An 18,718-nucleotide genomic window follows, 5' to 3' on the forward strand; every position below is an offset into this window, starting at 1 on the left:
TATGTTATTCACAAATAAATCTATTATTCAATAGAGTGCCAAGACATATGATGTGTATGTTCATTATGTTGATTAATCCTACGTTCTTGCCTGGTGTTGTTGTAGGGAGGGGACCTGCATGAGTTGCGGAGGCACATCTACGCGGATACGGTGGACTACTATACTGTGAAGAAGATAGTGCAGAAGGTGTTTCCTCCCTGCAGGTGCAGACAGATCCACCAGAAACAGCAGGACCTAGCCAGGGTAATGTTGGTATACTTACGTAGTAATTTCTTCCCTTCTCTCGGTCTACAATCATCGCACATTAACAGCCTATGACCATTATGTGAACCCCAATTAAGGTTTAGGATTAACTTTTTTTTTTTTAATCAAGATGTATCAGGCACAAACCAAACAGTATTTCAAATGTTTTTATTCTAACCTTGTCTTAGACTCAGGAGGAGGTTGACGACTCCGAGATGATGGAACTGATGGACACCTGTGATGAGAACCCAGTTGAAACATCGGAAAACACAACGGAGACTGGTCAGAACACCCCCGTCGAGCAGTTGGAACAGGCCAAAGTTCCTACTGAGGATGTATCAACTTTTCAACCACTGGACGGGGAGCAGAAACACCCACCAGAGTCAAGTGTTCCATTTCCCCAGAGAGGGGATGGCGAACATGAAGAGGAGGAGCAGACAGGGGGAGGTGATGATTGGCCCACGACTAGGGTGTGTCACACCCATGAGAGGGCCATACCTATGCAGGACACTGTGGAAGCCCTGGACATCACTGAAGAAGGTAGGTACCTCACTATACTAAACACAAGACGGGTAAAATATTTTGTGTCACTTGGATAGTTGACTCAAGGATCAGAAAACTGTAAATATATAATTAAAATGAGATCCCACTTTTAATTCAGCTTTGAGTGAGTCTCCTGCCTTTTCTTCAGATATCAGACTGTATTTTACAATGGACTTAAAATGATTCAAGTTATATCACTGTCTGTCAGGTTTGGAGACTCTGCTGTGCTACCTGGAGCTGCACCCTCAGCAGTGGGTAGAGCTGCTCCACCCCACCCTCTCCACCTGTAAGATGGTCTGTTACAACGGACCGCATCAACTCCGCAAACTCACCAAAATGTAGGACATCACAAAACCAGGGTCATAGAAAAACATGTTTAAAAGTTTTGCAACAGAGTTTGCGTTTCTTATTTGACAAGTTCTGCAAAGTCACTCTCAACACCTGGCCAGTCTGTTACAGTAGACTGTTTAGCTGTACCATACAAAGTCCTGTTTGCTAGGTTGTGTTTTTATATGTAGGTGTGTATTTCATACTCATGTGATGTTATTTTGGTCCAGTAAAGGCAGCGGGACATGTGAGCGGTTTGGTGTTTTCATGTACAGGCAATAGATGACTATTGTTTACAATGTGCTTAAACTGTTTTGGTGTAGGTAAGTAATGTTTACATTACCAGTCAAAAGTTTGGACACACCCACTCATTCAAGGGTTTTTCTTTATTTTTACTATTTTCTACATTGTAGAATAATAGTTAAGACATCAAAACTATGAAATAACACGTAAGAAATAATGTAGTAAACAAAAAAGTGTTAAACAAATCAAAATATATTTTAGATTTTATATTCTTCAAAGTAGCCACCCTTTGCCTAGATGACAGCTTTGCACACTCTTGGCATTCCCTCAACCAGCTTCACTTGGAATGCTTTTCCAACAGTTTTAAAGGAGTTCCCACATATGCTGAGCATTTGTTGGCTGCTTTTCCTTCACTCTGCTGTCCAACTCATCCCAAACCATCTCAATTGGGTTGAGGTCGGGTGATTGTGGAGGCCAGTTCATCTGATGCAGCACTCAACACTGATGCAGCACCCAAACACCTGGAGGTGTTTTTTGGTCATTGTCCTGTTGGAAAAACAAATGATAGTCCCACTAAACTCAAACCAGATGGGATGGCATATCGCTGCAGAATGCTGTGGTAGCCATGCTGGTTAAGTGTGCCTTGAATTCTAAATAAATTACTAACAACGTCACCAGCAAAGCACCATCACACCACCTCCTCCATGCTTCACGGTGGGAACCACACACGCAGAGATCATTTCCACTGGTCTAATGTCCATTGCTCGTGTTTCTTGGCCCAACCAAGTCTCTTGTTGGTGTCCTTTTAGTAGTGTTTTTTTTGCAGCAATTCGGCCATGATGGCCTGATTCACTCTGTCTCCTCTGAACAGTTGATGTGTCTGTTACTTGAACTGTTAAGCATTTATTTGGGCTGCAATTTATGAAGCTGGTAACTCTAATGAACTTCTCATCTGCAGCAGAGAACTCTGGTTCTTCCTTTCCTGTGGCGGTCCTCATGAGAGTCAGTTTCATCATAGCGCTTGATGGTTTTTGCGACTGCACTTGAAGACACTTTCAAAGTTCTTAATGTTCCGGATTGACTGACCTTCATGTCTTAAAGTAATGATGGACTGTCGTTTCTCTTTGCTTATTTGAGCTGTTCTTGCCATTGGACTTGATCTTATACCAAATAGGGCCATCTTCTGTATACCCCCCTTACCTTGTCACAACACAACTGATTGGCTCAAACTCATTAGGAAGGAAATAAATTCCACAAATTATCTTTCAACAAGGCACACCTGTTAATTGAAATGCATTCCAGGTGACTACCTCATGAAGATGGCCAGGAGTGTGCAAAGCTGTTATCAAGGCAAAGGGTGGCTACTGTGAAGAATCTAAAATCTAACACTTTTTTTGGTTACTACATTCCACATGTGTTATTTCATAGTTTTGATGTCTTTATTCTATAATGTAGAAAATAGTAAAAAGAAAGAAAAACCCTTGAATGAGTAGGTGTGTCCAAACTTTTGACTGGTACTGTATGTTGAGGGGTGGAGTCGGCGTGGTGATGATGGATATGTGTCGTCTGATTGGCAGCTGCCCACCCGTTGCCGTAGTGTTAGCCCGGAAACGGCTGGCAGGGGAGCGAGTGGAGACCTGTGATTCGGTGGACTTTGATGTGGTGGAGGTGGCAGACACTATGGGCTGGCAGCTGGGTCTGGTGAAGAGAGGCCTCAGACAACTACAGTGGGCCACAAACAGAGGTGTGTGTGTGTGTGTGTTTTTATAGTTAAAAAAATGCAAATTACAGTGGAGCATAGTCAAAGATGGGTATGATTACAAATATAATATTTCGTACAGTATTTAGTGTGCCTGTGAGTGTTACATTTGGATAAAAGAGAGAAATAATTATACATTTCTGATCTCCATATCATACATCTCCTACATCTCCTGTCTTCTCCAGGAGTCTTGGTGGAGTTCTCCAACCTGTCCTTCTACTTCCGTTCCTACGGTGACTTGACCCCGGATGAGATGGACCGGGTGTGTGAGTTCCTGCATGGCAGGGTGGTGGCCCAGGAGAGGACCAAACTGTACCAGCTCAAAGCCTGCTTCAAGGCCTTCCGCAGGTCAGCACCAACCTACATTACACCAGTATTCAGAACTCATACCAACACTAGGTTACTCTCCAAAAGTATTATAGCAACAAATGTGACCGTAGACAAATCTTGGTTACCTGATTTTCATGGCTTTGTAGGGCTATTATTGGAGCTGTTAACTAGAGGTCGACCGATTTAATCGGATTAGCCGATTTTAATTAGTGCAGATTTCAAGTTTTCATAACAATCAGATTTTTTATTTTTTTTATTGATTTTTTTAACACCTTTATTTAACTAGGCAAGTCAGTTAAGAACACATTCTTATTTTCAATGACGGCCTAGGAACGGTGGGTTAACTGCCTTGTTCAGGGGCAGAACTACAGGTTTTTACCTTGTCAGCTCGGGGATTCGTTTTTGCATCCTTCCGATTTACTAGTCCAACACTCTAACCACCTGCCTTACATTGCACTCCACGAGGAGCCTCAGGCTGACTACCTGTTACGCGAGGGCAGCAAGAAGCCAGGTAAGTTGCTAGCTAGCATTAAACTTATCTTATAAAAAACAATCAATCTTAACATAATCACTAGTTAACTACACATGGTTGATGATATTACTAGTTTATCTAGCGTGTCCTGCGTTGCATATAATCGATGCGGTGCCTGTTAATTTCTCATTGAATCACAGCCTACCTCGACAAACGGGTGATGATTTAACAAGCGCATTTGCGGAAAAAGCACTGTCGTTGCACCAATGTACCTAACTATAAACATCAATGCCTTTCTTTATCATCAATACGCACATATATATTTTTAAACCTGCATATTTAGTTAATATTGCCTACTAACAGGAATTTCTTATAACTAGGGAAATTGTGTCATATCTCTTGCGTTCCGTGCAAGCAGTCAGGGTATATGGAGCAGTTTGGGCCGTCTGGCTCGTTGCGAACTGTGTGAAGTCCATTTATTCCTAACAAAGGCCGTAATTAATTTGCCAGAATTGTACATAATTATGACATAACATTGAAGGTTGTACAATGTAACAGCAATATTTAGACTTAGGGATGCCACCGGTTAGATAAAATACGGAACGGTTCCGTATTTCACTGAAAGAATAAACGTTTTGTTTTCTAAATTATAGTTTCCGGATTCGACCATTTAAATGACCCAAGGCTCGTATTTCTGTGTGTTATTATGTTATAATTAAGTCTATGATTTGATAGAGCAGTCCGACTGAGTGATGGTAGGCACCAGCAGGCTCGTAAGCATTCATTCAAACAGCACTTTCGTGCATTTGACAGCAGCTCTTCGCAAAGCTCCAAGCATTGCGCTGTTTATGACTTCAAGCCTATCAACTCCCGAGATTAGGCTGGTGTAACCGATGTGAAATAGCTAGTTAGCGGGGTGCGCGCTAATAGCGTTTCAATCGGTGACGTCACTTGCTCTGAGACTTGGAGTAGTTGTTCCCCTTGCTCTCCAAGGGCCGCGGCTTTTGTGGAGTGATGGGTAACGCTGCTTCAAGGGTGGCTGTTGTCGATGTGTTCCTGGTTCAAGTCCAGGTAGGAGCGAGGAGAGGAACGGAAGCTATACTGTTACACTGGCAATACTAAAGTGACTATAAGAACATCCAATAGTCACAGGTATATGAAATACAAATCGTATAGAGAGAAAAAAATCCCATAATAACTACAACCTAAAACTTCTTACCGGGGAATATTGAAGACTCATGTTAAAAGGAACCACCAGCTTTCATATGTTCTGAGCAAGGAACTTAAACGTTAGCTTTTTTTACATGACTTTTTTACATGGCACATATTGCACTTTTACTTTCTTCTCCAACACTTTGTTTTTGCATTATTTAAACCAAATTGAACATGTTTCATTATTTATTTGAGGCTAAATTGATGTATTATATTAAGTTAAAATAAGTGTTCATTCAGTATTGTTGTAATTGTTATTATTACAAATAAATTAAAAAAATGTATTTTTTTAAAAAATCGGTATCGGCTTTTTTTGGTCCTCCAATAATCGGTATCGGCGTTGAAAAATCATAATCGGTTGACCTCTACTGTTAACCCAATGGTGCTTGAAGTATGTTTAAGACATTGATATTTATAAGACATTTATAGATTAGTAGATGCTACTGTATGTCTTTCAGGTGACATACGTGTGTATTACTCTTTACTTGGAAAGGTCTCTGCCTGCACTGACTTCTGCCACACTGTATGTCTCTCTCTGCAGCGTCGCATACAAGAGCTGCAGTTTCTGCACGGACAAGCTGGACGAGAGCCGAAGCCTGAAGCTAAAAGGGCTTCTGGGGGATTACTTTGACAAGAGGAGAGAACTGGACCTGAGCAGGAAGTTCCAGGAGGACAAGGATGGCGAGGACGAGGAGGAGGTGTTGTTGAAATGCAAGGTTCGTCTCTGTCCTAAAATTCCCTGATGGTTTTTACCAAGTGTAAATGAAGCTAAGGCCTTTAGCGAATTCTAAATGTAATAAAGTACCCTTATAATGAATGACCTAATAGAGCTGGATCTGGTAAGAACAGGACTTTCCCATTTAGAGTAACGTAGAGAGTTTACAATATTTCTACTTTATATTGTATGTCCTTGAAGTTTAAACTATACTTTTTTTATGTGTAATTGTTCTGTTTTTGCTGTATCTATACTGCATGTGGATTGTGTAAATGATTTTGTCTAAATTCTGTTTGTTGTCAGAACCATTTCACCAGGTCAGACTCCTTCCTACCAGGTAAATGTACTATGCCAGTAATGGTGATTCTGATGGGTTTTGTTGGTCTTCAGATGAAGGACTTCGAGGGTCAGATCAGAGCAGATATTCAGAGTTTCCTGGGCAACCGCAGTGATGAGAAGTTCTCTGGCAGAGCCGTTGCTAGAATATTCTTTGGAATTGGTGAGTTTCCCTTCTTTTTTTTCCTTTTTTTTTTTCCTTTTTTTTGCAAACACCCAGAACTACTTCAGTGTCTAATGGTACAGTATGCTGGCTCCTTGTCACTAGGGGGGTGGCTTGTTTAGTGCCATGTGTCTGAACTGTATGGGCTCAGTCGTGCCAGTCAGTTTTATGCAGTCAGTGATGATAATTTTCAATTTGTGTTACATTATGGGGATTAAATTGTCCAATTTGAGCCTACATGATCTATGGTCATGCCGTTTTTGATGCAGTCCACTGCACCCTGAAGCCATTGCAGGAGGTTCAATCATTTAGTGTTTTTGCTTGACCCACTCAAACGTGGCCAAAGACGTGACTGAAACTGGAACCAACTTTGTGGCCGTGATTCATAGCTACACTGCAATAGTGTAGGCCTAAGAGTATACAGTGTGATATTTAATTTCTCTCTCTAACCTATTGATTGTAGACATATGTTTTCAGTGTGAGGGTGTGATACAGATGGGGGGTAGATAAAAGTTTATTTAGTGTGACGGATGAGCGAGTCCGAAACACCTTAACAAAGGCGAGAATGAAATGAACAGATCGGAGGCAGTGGTTGTGGTTCCTTTTCTTTCGGATTGTCTCGAAACGGGTTTTCTTTCGCCTAGCAAAATAATTCCAGTACAAGGTCGCGTCCAACGCTGAAAACTAGCAGCAAACTAAACGGCCGTGGCCAAAAAACAACAAGCGGCTCCCCTTGTCTTCAGACTATCATTTACACGTCATATTTACAGGACGGAATGCTTCCCTTTATCAATAGCCTGCCTTGTTTTTTTATTTCACCTTTATTTAACCAGGTAGGCCAGTTGAGAACAAGTTCTCATTTACAACTGCGACCTGGCCAAGATAAAGCAAAGCAGTTCGACACATACAACAACACAGAGTTACACATGGAGTAAAGCAAACATACAGTAGAAAAATAAGTCTATACACAATGTGAGCAAATGAGGTGAGATAAGGGAGGTAAAGGCAAAATAAAGGCCATGGTGGCGAAGTAAAATACAATATAGCAAGTAAAAACACTGGAATGGTAGATTTGCAGTGGAAGAATGTGCAAAGTAGAGAGAAATAATGGGGTGCAAAGGAGCAAAATAAATAAATACAGTAGGGGGAGAGGTAGTTGTTTGGGTTAAATTATAGATGGGCTATGTACAGGTGCAGTAATCTGGGAGCTGCTCTGACAGCTGGTGCTTAAAGCTAGTGAGGGAGATAAGTGTTTCAGAGATTTTTATAGTTCATTCCAGTCATTGGCAGCAGAGAATTGGAAGGAGAGGCGGCCAAAGTAAGAATTGGTTTTGGGGGTGACCAGAGAGAAAAACCTGCTGTAGCGAGTGCTACAGGTGGGTGCTGCTATGGTGACCAGCGAGCTGAGATAAGGGGGGACTTTACCTAGCAGGGTCTTGTAGATGACCTGGAGCCAGTGGCTTTGGCGACGAGTATGAAGCGAGGGCCAGCCAACGAGAGCGTACAGGTCGCAGTGGTGGGTAGTATATGGGGCTTTGGTGACAAAACGGATGGCACTGTGATAGACTGCATCCAATTTATTGAGTAGGGTATCGGAGGCTATTTTGTAAATGACATCGCCGAAGTCGAGGATTGGTAGGATGGTCAGTTTAACAAGGGTATGTTTGGCAGCATGAGTGAAGGATGCTTTGTTGTGAAATAGGAAGCCAATTCTAGATTTAACTTTGGATTGGAGATGTTTGATGTGAGTCTGGAAGGAGAGTTTATAGTCTAACCAGACACCTAGGTATTTGTAGTTGTTCACAATTCGAAGTCAGAACCGTCCAGAGTAGTGATGTTGCACGGGCGGGCAGGTGCAGGCAGCGATCGGTTGAAGAGCATGCATTTAGTTTTACTTGTATTTTTTTTTTATATATATATATTTTTTGCATTTTCCAATTAACAACATTCAAGACAAACGTGAAAAGATATTAGACAACAATAGGACACAGTGACAGATGAGTGTAACAAAGAAAGAAAAAATAAAAATAATTATATATACAAACATACAATAATTTTTTTGTATAATGAGACATTGGATCATATGGTCACCTGCCGTAGGCTACATTTTATACGTTACGTGTGAAACATTATATAAGGATAATATAGAGATTCATTCAATGTGATGTGGGGGGAGATTCTCCATATAGTCAATAAAAGGTTGCCAAATTCTGTAAAATGTATTTAACTTATTCCTCAAGCGGTAAGTAATTTTCTCCAGTAGGATACAACTATTAACTTCTGATAGCCACATTGCAACTGGCAGGGGGGAATCCAATTTCCATTTCAAGGCGATACATTTCTTGGCAATCGCTAGCAATATTTCTGTTAGCTTTATAGTATTGTTTTGCCTGAGATTGGTGTTAGTAAAGTTGCCCAGTAGACAGACCTCCGGGTCTAAAGGGAATGCAACCCCATGAATTGAGGATATGGTATCGCATACCCCCTGCCAGAAACCGTGTAGTTTTGAACACTGCCAAGTGGAATGGAGGAATGTTCCTTCATCTGAGCCACATCTAAAACATAGGGAGGCGATATCAGGGTTGAACTTGTGCAGTCTAGATGGGGTGATATAGAGCTGATTGAGGAAATTAAACTGGATCAGTCTGTATCTGGAGTTCAATATGGATGTAACACCATCCCTGCATAGGTCACTCCATAGACCCTCATCAAGATCAATACCCAGATCTTTTCCCCATCTAAGTTGGGGTTTATCTAGCCCAGGCAGTGTTAGTCCTGACATAAGAGCATCGTTAACACGGGAAATGGTCTTGAACAGTGGTTGGTCTGCGTGGCAGAGTTGTTCAATGGGTGACATCTTAGGTAGGTTCCATTGTCCCTTGAGAGACACCCTAATAGAGTTTCGTAGTTGTAGGTAGCTAAAGAAGTCCCTGTTAGGCAAGTGGTATTTCTGTTTCAGCTGATCAAAAGACATAAGAACTCCCTCCTCGTAACAATGTTCCAGAAGAGTGATACCCTTATCACACCATGGTCTAAAGTTACTATTCTGGAAAAACATAGGGATCAATCTATTGTTCCATAAAGGGGTTTTGGGGGAAAGGAATCCCCCTCGTCCGAACAGCTCATGCAGTTTGCACCATGCCAGGACAGAATGTATGATTAAAGGGTTGTCTGTGATGGTTTTTATAGATTTTCTGTCCCATTTGTAAAACAATTCTGCCCCAGTGTCATCGTTTACCTCAAGCTTTTCAATGTTCAACCATGAGGGAGAGGGACCCTTGTCAAACCTCTGAGCCAGAAACCTAGACTGTGCTGCCCAGTAGTACATTCTAAAATTGGGGAGGTTTAAGCCCCCTTGACTGTAATCCAGGGTCAGTTTATCCAGGCCAACCCTAGGGGTTTTGCCGTGCCAGATAAACCGTCTGGTCATCTTGTCGAGAGAGGAAAAGAATGCTGCGGGAACAGGGATAGGGAGAGATTGAAACAGATATAGAAATCTGGGCAGGACATTCATTTTAATTACATTGATTCTACCCAGTAGAGTGAGAGGTAAGTCCATCCATTTACAAAGGTCACCCTCCACCTTTTGCAACAAACTGGCCAGATTGAGTTTATAGAGGTTGTTCAGGTTACCATCCACCATTATGCCCAAATATGTGCAGCCCATAGGCGACCATCTAAAAGGAAACTTGTGCTTGATGGTATGATCGTCAAAGACGGACAACGGTAAGATTTCGCTTTTATCTAAATTGACCTTATATCCAGAGGAATAACTATAACTCTGTAGTAGGATCTGCAAGTGAGAGAGAGTGTTCTCTCTCACTTGCAGAAATAAGATAAGGTCGTCCGCAAAGAGTGATAACTTATGGGTATGGGGGCCCACCTCAAAGCCATGTATGTCAGGGCACGTTCTAATAGCCTCAGCCAACGGTTCGATGGCGAGGGCAAAGAGGTGGGGGCTAATTGGGCAACCTTGTCTGTTCCCCCTATAGAGAGGGAAAGAGGAGGAAGTAAGCCCATTGGTAGCAATCCTAGCTTTAGGAGATTTGTAGAGTGATTTTATCAAATTTACAAACACGGTACCTAAACCAAACTTTTCCAAGACGCGAAAGAGGTATGGCCATTCAACCCTATCAAAGGCCTTTTCAGCGTCGAGGGAGACTGCGACACTAGGTATTTTGTTTTTGTTAGCAAGGTGAATTATATCAAAGAACCTTCTGAGATTATTGGAGGACAATCTATTAATTATGAAGCCAGTCTGATCTGGGTTGACCAACACGGGAAGACATGACTCCAGTCTCTTAGATAGCATCTTGGTGACCATTTTACAATCTGTGTTAAGGAGAGAGATTGGTCTATAGGAGGCGCACTTTAGTGGATTTTTCCCTTTCTTGTGGATTACAGTAATCACTGCTTGAGAGAAAGACTCTGGAAAGCAGTTGTCTTCCCTGGCTTTTTTAAGTACCTCCATAAGGTAGGGGACCAACAGCTCCCTTAATTCTTTATAGAACTCTGGAGGGAGGCCATCCTCCCCAGGAGATTTATTAGAAGGTAAGGATTTAATGGCTCCCAACAATTCAGGAACTGAGAAGTGTTCACTCAGGCGCTCACTGTCTTCCCCTGACAGGCATGGGAGGTTGAGAGAGGAGAGAAAGGAGTCGATCTCTGATAGATCATCGCTTGATTGGGAAGTGTAGAGGTCTTCATAGTATTTCTTTAAAGTATTATTAATTTCAGTAGGGTTGAAAGATATCTCATTAGTAAGAGTTTCTATAGCATTAATTGTCCTCTTACTTTCCTCTGCTTTCAGTTGCCATGCCAATACTTTGTGAGCTTTCTCTCCAAGCTCGTAATAACGCTGTTTTGATTTAGTGATGGCCCTCTCAGCTTGATATGTGTTCCGAATATTTTATTTCAGTTTTTTTATTTACCAAAAGCCTGTATAGATCTTTAGTCGGGCCTCTTTGGTAGGTTTTCTCTAGCTCTGAGATTTCAGATTCAAGGGCACTCAGTTCCACACCGAGTTTTCTCTTCAGCCCTTTAGTATAGGAAATGATCTGTCCCCTCAGATAGGCCTTCAATGTGTCCCAAAGAATGAAACTGTCAGGAGCGGAGGGTTTGTTTGTCAAAGTGAAAATATTGATCTGCTCTTTGATGAATGCACAAAATTCAGGTTGCTTTAGGAGTGTAGAATTTAGTCTCCATCTATATGCTCCATTTACCTTGGTAGGAATGGAGATTGATAATACCAGGGGAGAATGGTCACGAAGTAATATGGGGAGATACTCGACATCTAACACTCTATGAAACAGTTGTGTCGACAGTAAAAAGTTATCTATGCGTGTGTGTGAATAAAAAGAGTAGTCCCTATCCTGTGGGTGCAACTGTCTCCAGATGTCTAGTAAATTGAGATTTTTCATGAACGACATGGTGAGCTTGCTGGCTTTGGTAAGAAGTGAGGGTTTATCAGAGGACCTATCAAGAACTGTATCTAAACAAAAATGCAATCTCCTCCAACCAGTAACCATCCTGGTGGTGCTTGAGCAACCTGAAGGAAGACATTCTGAATAAACATATGGTCATCGAAGTTAGGAGCATAGGTATTCAATAGGGTCCAAGACTCTGAAAACATATGCCCCTGCACCAAAACAAACCTGCCAGAGGGATCAGAGATGGTGTTGTTGACGCAGAAGGGGATGTGTCTACTTATCAAAATTGCAGTTCCTCTTGCTTTGGAGTTAAAACATTACGCAGAAACTTGTCCTACCCATTCCCTCTTCAATTTCTTGTGTTCACTGGCTGTAAGATGTGTTTCTTGTAAAAACACAATGTCAGCCTTTAATTTCTTAAGGTATGTATAGACTCTCTTCCTTTTAATCGAGCTGTTAAGACCTTTTACGTTGAATGTGACATATTTTAGTGGATTAAGCATAGTTGGGTTTCAAATATGTAACTGAATGGAAATCTATCATATGTAGATAGTTAGGAAATGTTTCAACTTTGGTTTGAACACAGAAGTGACCTATGTGTCTCTTTAGGAAGGAAACAATAAACATAGAAAAAAGGGGAAAAAAATAAAGAATCCCACCCACCCCGATTGTTAGACTAAAACCACAATCCCAACAATCAAACATGAATACACTTGTAGAGATACGTTGCTGCTCGCTTTCCATCTTGCTCTTACTGGCTAAACCTTGGCGTAAACTAAAACCTGCGAGCTCTCTAAGTTGAAAACAAACGTTGTGAATAGACATTTATGGCTGAATATTTACTGCCCACGGTAAGGGCTGCTTGAGTCTCTTTTCGAAAGATTAACATAAATGAGGGGGAAAGCAGTGGGCCTAAACCCACTTATTTGCTTCGCCCAGTGATATGGACTAAACCAAAATATACTCTACTGTAAATGTAATAGAACTCACCCCGGAAAGATACGGTTAGTTGAAAATGTACAAATCAATTATAGCGACCGGAGGATATCAGCGGTTCAGCCCGGATAAGAGAAAACAAACAAACTGCATCTTATCCCCCAAAGAGACAGTCCTGGCTCAGACGTTTCTCAGTTCTTTGAGAAAAGTGTACACTTCTCCCGGTGTGTTGAAGAGATGGCTTCGGCCTTTGTACTGAACTTTCATCCGCGCAGGGTGGATGAGGTAGCCGGTGATGTTCTTCTCCTTCAGTGCTTTGGCGGCAGGTCTGAACCGCTTGCGACGTCTGGCGAGATCCGCGCTCATATCCGGGAAAAGGCTAACCCTCTTGCCATCAATGGTGATGTCCCCTTTGGCTCTTGCGAGTTGCAGTACCTTCTCTCTGTCTTGGAAACGGAGGAACCTGATCAGGACGGCCCTTGGGGGCTCATCTGGCCGGGGTTTCGGCGCTGATGTTCTGTGGGCGAGTTCGATTTCCAGTGGCTTGGTGAAGTTGATTATGCCTAGGACATCCGGGATCCGTTGAGTGAAGAAACGGACCGGGTCACGGCCCTCGCTGTCCTCTTTCAATCCCACCACACGGATATTACTACGTCTGCTCTGGTTCTCCATCTGATCTACCTTGTTTTTGAGGTAGGCATTGTCCTTTTGCAGTTGTATCAAGACCTGGTCATGTCGAGCGATGGTGTCTTCAACTGTGCTAATGCGCAACTCTGCCTCAGTCGTTCTCAAAAGGAGATCATTCATGGAGGATTTCAGGTCGTCATATGGAAGAATGGAGTTCAGCCGTTTTCTTATCGATTTTCATAGAAAGACCTTTGTTACCATCCTGAATTTCCCGGAGGAGAGTAGCCAGCATGTCGGCAGGCTCGCAAGAGGCCGAGAGCAACAGTCTGGAACTGTCGTTTGAGTTATGAGGGCTAATGCTAATCTTGCTAGCGTTATCTTGGGAATCAACAACGTTTTGGTCGTCCTTCTTGCCTCTCGGTCGGAGGTCCATGGCTCTTTGGCAAGGTAAGTACTTGACAATTTATCAGCCGATGTTAGAATATTGTTTCAACGTTGTTTTTTAGGTAATAATAGAATAACTTTGAAGAGCTCGGTTTGTCAACGTCTGCTCAGCTCCGCAGCATCACGTGCTCGTTTTACTTGTATTTAAGAGCAATTGGAGGCCACGGAAGGAGAGTTGTATGGCATTGAAGCTCGTCTGGAGGGTTGTTAACAGTGTCCAAAGAAGGGCCAGAAGTATACAGAATGGTGTTGTCTGCGTAGAGGTGGATCAGAGACTCAACAGCAACATCATTGATGTATACAGAGAAGAGAGTCGGTCCAAGAATTGAACCCTGTGGCACCCCCATAGAGACTGCCAGAGGCCCGGACAACAGGCCCTCCGATTTGACACACTGAACTCTATCAGAGAAGTAGTTGGTGAACCAGGCGAGGCAATCATTTGAGAAACCAAGGCTATCGAGTCTGCCGATGACGATGTGGTGATTGACAGAGTCGAAAGCCTTGGCAAGGTCAATGAATACGGCTGCGCAGTATTGTTTCTTATCGATGGCGGTTAGGATATCGTTTAGGACCTTGAGCGTGGTTGAGGTGCACCCATGACCAGCTCTGAAACCAGATTGCATAGCAGAGAAGGTATGGTGGGATTCGAAATGGTCGGTAATCTGTTTGTTGATTTGGCTTTCGAAGACCTTTAAAGGCAGGGTAGGACAGATATAGGTCTGTAGCAGTTTGGGTCAAGAGTGTCCCCCCCTTTGAAGAGGGGGATGACCGTAGCTGCTTTCCAATCTTTGGGAATCTCAGATGACACGAAAGAGAGGTTGAACAGGCTAGTAATAGGAGTTGCAATAATTTTAGCAGATCATTTTAGAAAGGGTCCTGATTGTCTAGCCCGGCTGATTGTAGGGGTCCAGATTTTGCAGCTCTTTCAGAACATCAGCTGACTGGATTTGGGAGAAGAAGAAACGGGGAAGGCTTGGGCGAGTTGCTGTGGGGGGGTGCAGTGCTGTTGACCGGGGTAGGGGTAGCCAGGTGGAAAGCATGGCCACCCGTAGAAAAATGCTTATTGAAATTCTCAATTATAGTGGATTTATCGGTGGTGACAGTTTCCTGTCCTCAGTGCAGTGGGCAGCTGGGAGGAGGTGTTCTTATTCTCCAAGTTCTCTTTACAGTGTCCCAGAACTTTTTTGAGTTTGTGTTGCAGGAAGCAAATTTCTGCTTGAAAAAGCTAGCCTTGGCTTTTCTAACTGCCTATGTATATTGGTTTCTAGCTTCCCTGAAAAGTTGCATATCACGGGGGCTGTTCGATACTAATGCAGAACGCCATAGGATGTTTTTGTGTTGGTTACGGGCAGTCAGGTCTGGAGAGAACCAAGGGCTATATCTGTTCCTGGTTCTAGATTTCTTGAATGGGGCATGTTTATTTAAGATGGTGAGGAAGGCATTTAAAAAAATAAATAACCAGGCATCCTCTACTGACGGGTTGAGATCAATATCCTTCCAGGATACCCCGGCCAGGTCGATTAGAAAGGCCTGCTCGCTGAAGTGTTTCAGGGAGGGTTTGACAGTGATGAGTGGAGGTCGTTTGACCGCTTACCCATTACGGATGCAGGCAATGAGGCAGTGATCGCTGAGATCTTGGTTGAAAACAGCAGAGGTGTATTTAGAGGGCAAGTTAGTTAGGATGATATCTATGAGGGTTCCCGTGTTTACGGCTTTGGGGTGGTACCTGGTAGGTTCATTGATAATTTGTGTGAGATTCAGGGCATCAAGCTTAGATTGTAGGATGGCTGGGGTGTTAAGCATGTTCCAGTTTAGATCGCCTAGCAGCACAAGCTCTGAAGATAGATGGGGGGCAATCAGTTCACATATGGTGTCCAGAGCACAGCTGGGAGCAGAGGGTGGTCTATAGCAGGTTTAACATAGAGCCAAGGTGCGTCAGATGAAGACGCTTTCTCTGAGGTAGGAAAGCCTGACGTCCTCACAGGTCCCCGTGTCTGCTCCCAATCCACCTCGAGCTCATCTCCTGGCACACCTATATAGAGGGAGACACCAAGCCAATTAGTGAGCCCAGGTGTGTACTAATCGGCTTTACACTGAGTAGCTATCCCCTGAGGAGGGTGCTGCCGTATATTCCTCTGACTGGTCACTGAAACCTATAAACAATGGCTGCTACATTGACACTGTCGAGTTGAAATAAGACTTGATTTTGGAAAGCCGCTTTAGTAAGTCAACTGGAACACCCTCTATAGTGTCAGTAAGTCACCTGGAACACCCTCTATAGTGTCAGTAAGTCACCTGGAACACCCTCTATAGTGTCAGTAAGTCACCTGGAACACCCTCTATAGTGTCAGTAAGTCACCTGGAACACCCTCTATCTTTTGTTTCCAGGAAGTCCATGTTACCCAGCTCAGACCTTCGGCAGGGACAAGAGATACTGGAGAAAATACATCCAATTTGATTTTAATGAAATCATCCGCTTTGCTATTCAGGAGATCATTCGATTCAAGTGATGAAATACCTACTCTATCTAAAAAATAAATAAAAAAGTAAATAATGTATAAAAAAAAAATATAAAAATAAATCTTACCTCGGCTGCATCCAGTTGCATTCATTAACATTTTTTTATTCTTTTTAAATAGCTGTTTTATGCTGTGGTTTCTGTATTTTTTTATGTTTGTTTGGTGTACTGTACATTTCATGTAATGTTCTTTGTATGCCAATTTAATAAAAATGTATTTTGTACTAAATGTAAGGGTAAGTGCTTGATGTTATTAAAACTTGTGTATGTTCAGAAGACTTTGATGAAGGTTGAAAAAGGTTCTCAGTCAATGGTTGATTGAGTTTTATAGTATGGGTCAAGTGCATTGCATTATTGTAGTAGCTACACTACCGTTCAAAAGTTTGGGGTCACAGAGTTCTAGGCAGAGTTCCTCTGTCCAGTGCCTGTGTTCTTTTGCCTATCTTAATCTTTTCTTTTTATTGGCCAGTCTGAGATATGGCTTTTTCTTTGCAACTCTGCTTAGAAGACCAGCATCCCGGAGTCGCCTCTTCACTGTCGACGTTGAGACTGGTGTTTTGCGGGTACTATTTAATGAAGCTGGTGTTTTGCGGGTACTATTTAAGGAAGCTGCCAGTTGAGGTCTGTTTCTCAATGTGTGTGTTTTATTTTATTATCTGAAAAAAATAATGACGATTTGAGAAGTTGTACAGCTGTATTTTTTTTCTTTTTTTATAACTCAAGATAATAAACCTTATCTCTTTGTCGACTGTGAACTTTGTCAGGTAGCATGCATTCACTGTATGGAGAGCTATGTTCATTTGCTTGCAGTCCCTGGCAACCTTGTTGTATGGGAGAGGGTTATCTATGAAACAATACATTAGAAATAGGAAATTATCATTTTGTCTATGGGGAATTGTCATGGCAAAATGTGAATCAGAATGTATAATAATGTCATTTTTTTAAGATGGTTTTTAACATTTATCAGATGACTGTGTTCTTTTGATAATGTGAGGTCACGCTATAATTTGAGGCTGACAGGTCACAGATTCAGATAGAGTATCTTGCTGATACAGGTGAAAGAGGTGATCCTCTAGACCAGGGGTGGGTAATTCCAGTCCTCGAGGGACTGATTGGTGTCAGGTTTGCTCCAGCTCCACCTAACACACCTGACTCCAATAATCACCTAATCATGATCTTCAGTTTAGAATGCAATTTGATTAATCGGCTGTGTTTGCTATGGATGGAGAAAAAGTGTGACACCAATCAGGCCCCAAAGGACTGGAGTTGCCCACCCCTGCGTAGGGGGTTGTTGGCCCACGTGGGGGGAAATGTTGACATGCAAGACAATGGCGCAGCACACTTTCCAGAAAAAAGTCTGTCAAACTAGGGATTTTGCTTCTCATTGGGGTAAAACAGTAATTCTGCTCATAGATTATGAATGTATGAACTACATATTGACACACCCAGCCCAAAACAGGAGGTAAAAAAAATACTAAGTTGTTTCCAAAGTACCGGAGCATGTCTTTAAGTTGATTGAACTTACAATACAGACATTTTGTAACTATTGTTTTGTTACAATAACATACCATAATCAATATTTTCAAGCTGTTGCTACTTAAGTATATTGCCAAATGTCATCTTTTTTTGGTGCAATTTTGCACATTTCTTTGTTTCTCCCAACTACAAAAAAACTACAACTTCAGATCGAATTGCACAACAGAGAATTCATTAGGGAGTAATGCTCCCATCTCAATAAGCTCTCTCACTGCAGAATTAGACACTTATCCACATTTTATCCAAACGTTAAATTTAGAAGTTACTCCAAACTATTTTTTTTTTCTAAGTTAGGGTTTTGGATATTTTTAAAACATTAAAGGGGAACTCCACTCAAACTATCTTTTGGAATTGTTTTCATTCGTCTACTTGATACAGTTCCAAAATGTCTTGTATGTCAAGAAACGGTGTCACCGGCCACATCCTGATGGCGCTAAATGTTTTTTGTGCAATTTGTTGCATTTTAAAGTTACAACAAAGAAAAGAGACAACATTTTAAATAAAAAGTCATTAGTACCAGAAAATGGCACTATTTTCATAGGAAGGCAAAAGAGCCAGTGCTCCATCCCCCTTAGGACTCTATCTGTGCACGTGCCTGATGTTCAGAGTATAAGAGCAGTGAGACTACTGCCTCCTGGGAGATTTTGTTCCAGGTATTGTATGTCTGATTAAACTGTGTTGGCCTAGATAACAAGATATGTTTGGCTGTTTCTTTTTACAGGCTTAAGGAAGAGGTTTAGATGGACTTTTTAAACAGCTGAGAGAGAGGATGACCAATTCTCTTTGACCTGTATGAGCAAGATACTGTATCTCAGACCTGTCTTTTTTTTGGGGGGGGGGCACTCTTGATAACAAGATGGTGCATCTCAAGAGATTTCATCCTGC

General features: G+C 42.1%; 1 protein-coding gene across 3 annotated transcripts in view; it reads left to right on the forward strand.

Annotated features, from left to right (window-relative positions):
- The window catches only part of LOC129820214 (ATP-dependent DNA helicase Q4-like), a 45,725-nt gene extending 27,064 nt beyond the window's left edge, over positions 1–18,661 (forward strand). For 2 of the 3 annotated variants that reach the window (XM_055877221.1, XM_055877220.1), the window contains 8 exons: positions 106–243; positions 432–783; positions 995–1,124; positions 2,934–3,100; positions 3,301–3,463; positions 5,671–5,845; positions 6,235–6,343; positions 16,168–18,661. In XM_055877221.1, coding sequence (XP_055733196.1) covers positions 106–243; positions 432–783; positions 995–1,124; positions 2,934–3,100; positions 3,301–3,463; positions 5,671–5,845; positions 6,235–6,343; positions 16,168–16,289 — 1,356 coding nt within the window. In that variant the 3' untranslated portion in view covers positions 16,290–18,661. The remainder of the gene's footprint in view (positions 1–105; positions 244–431; positions 784–994; positions 1,125–2,933; positions 3,101–3,300; positions 3,464–5,670; positions 5,846–6,234; positions 6,344–16,167) is intronic. The other variant, XM_055877222.1, reaches the window with a different exon arrangement.
- Positions 18,662–18,718: the final 57 nt, after the last annotated feature.

The sequence above is a fragment of the Salvelinus fontinalis genome, chromosome 22 (genome assembly GCF_029448725.1).
Source record: "Salvelinus fontinalis isolate EN_2023a chromosome 22, ASM2944872v1, whole genome shotgun sequence".
Taxonomy (NCBI): Eukaryota; Metazoa; Chordata; class Actinopteri; order Salmoniformes; family Salmonidae; genus Salvelinus; species Salvelinus fontinalis.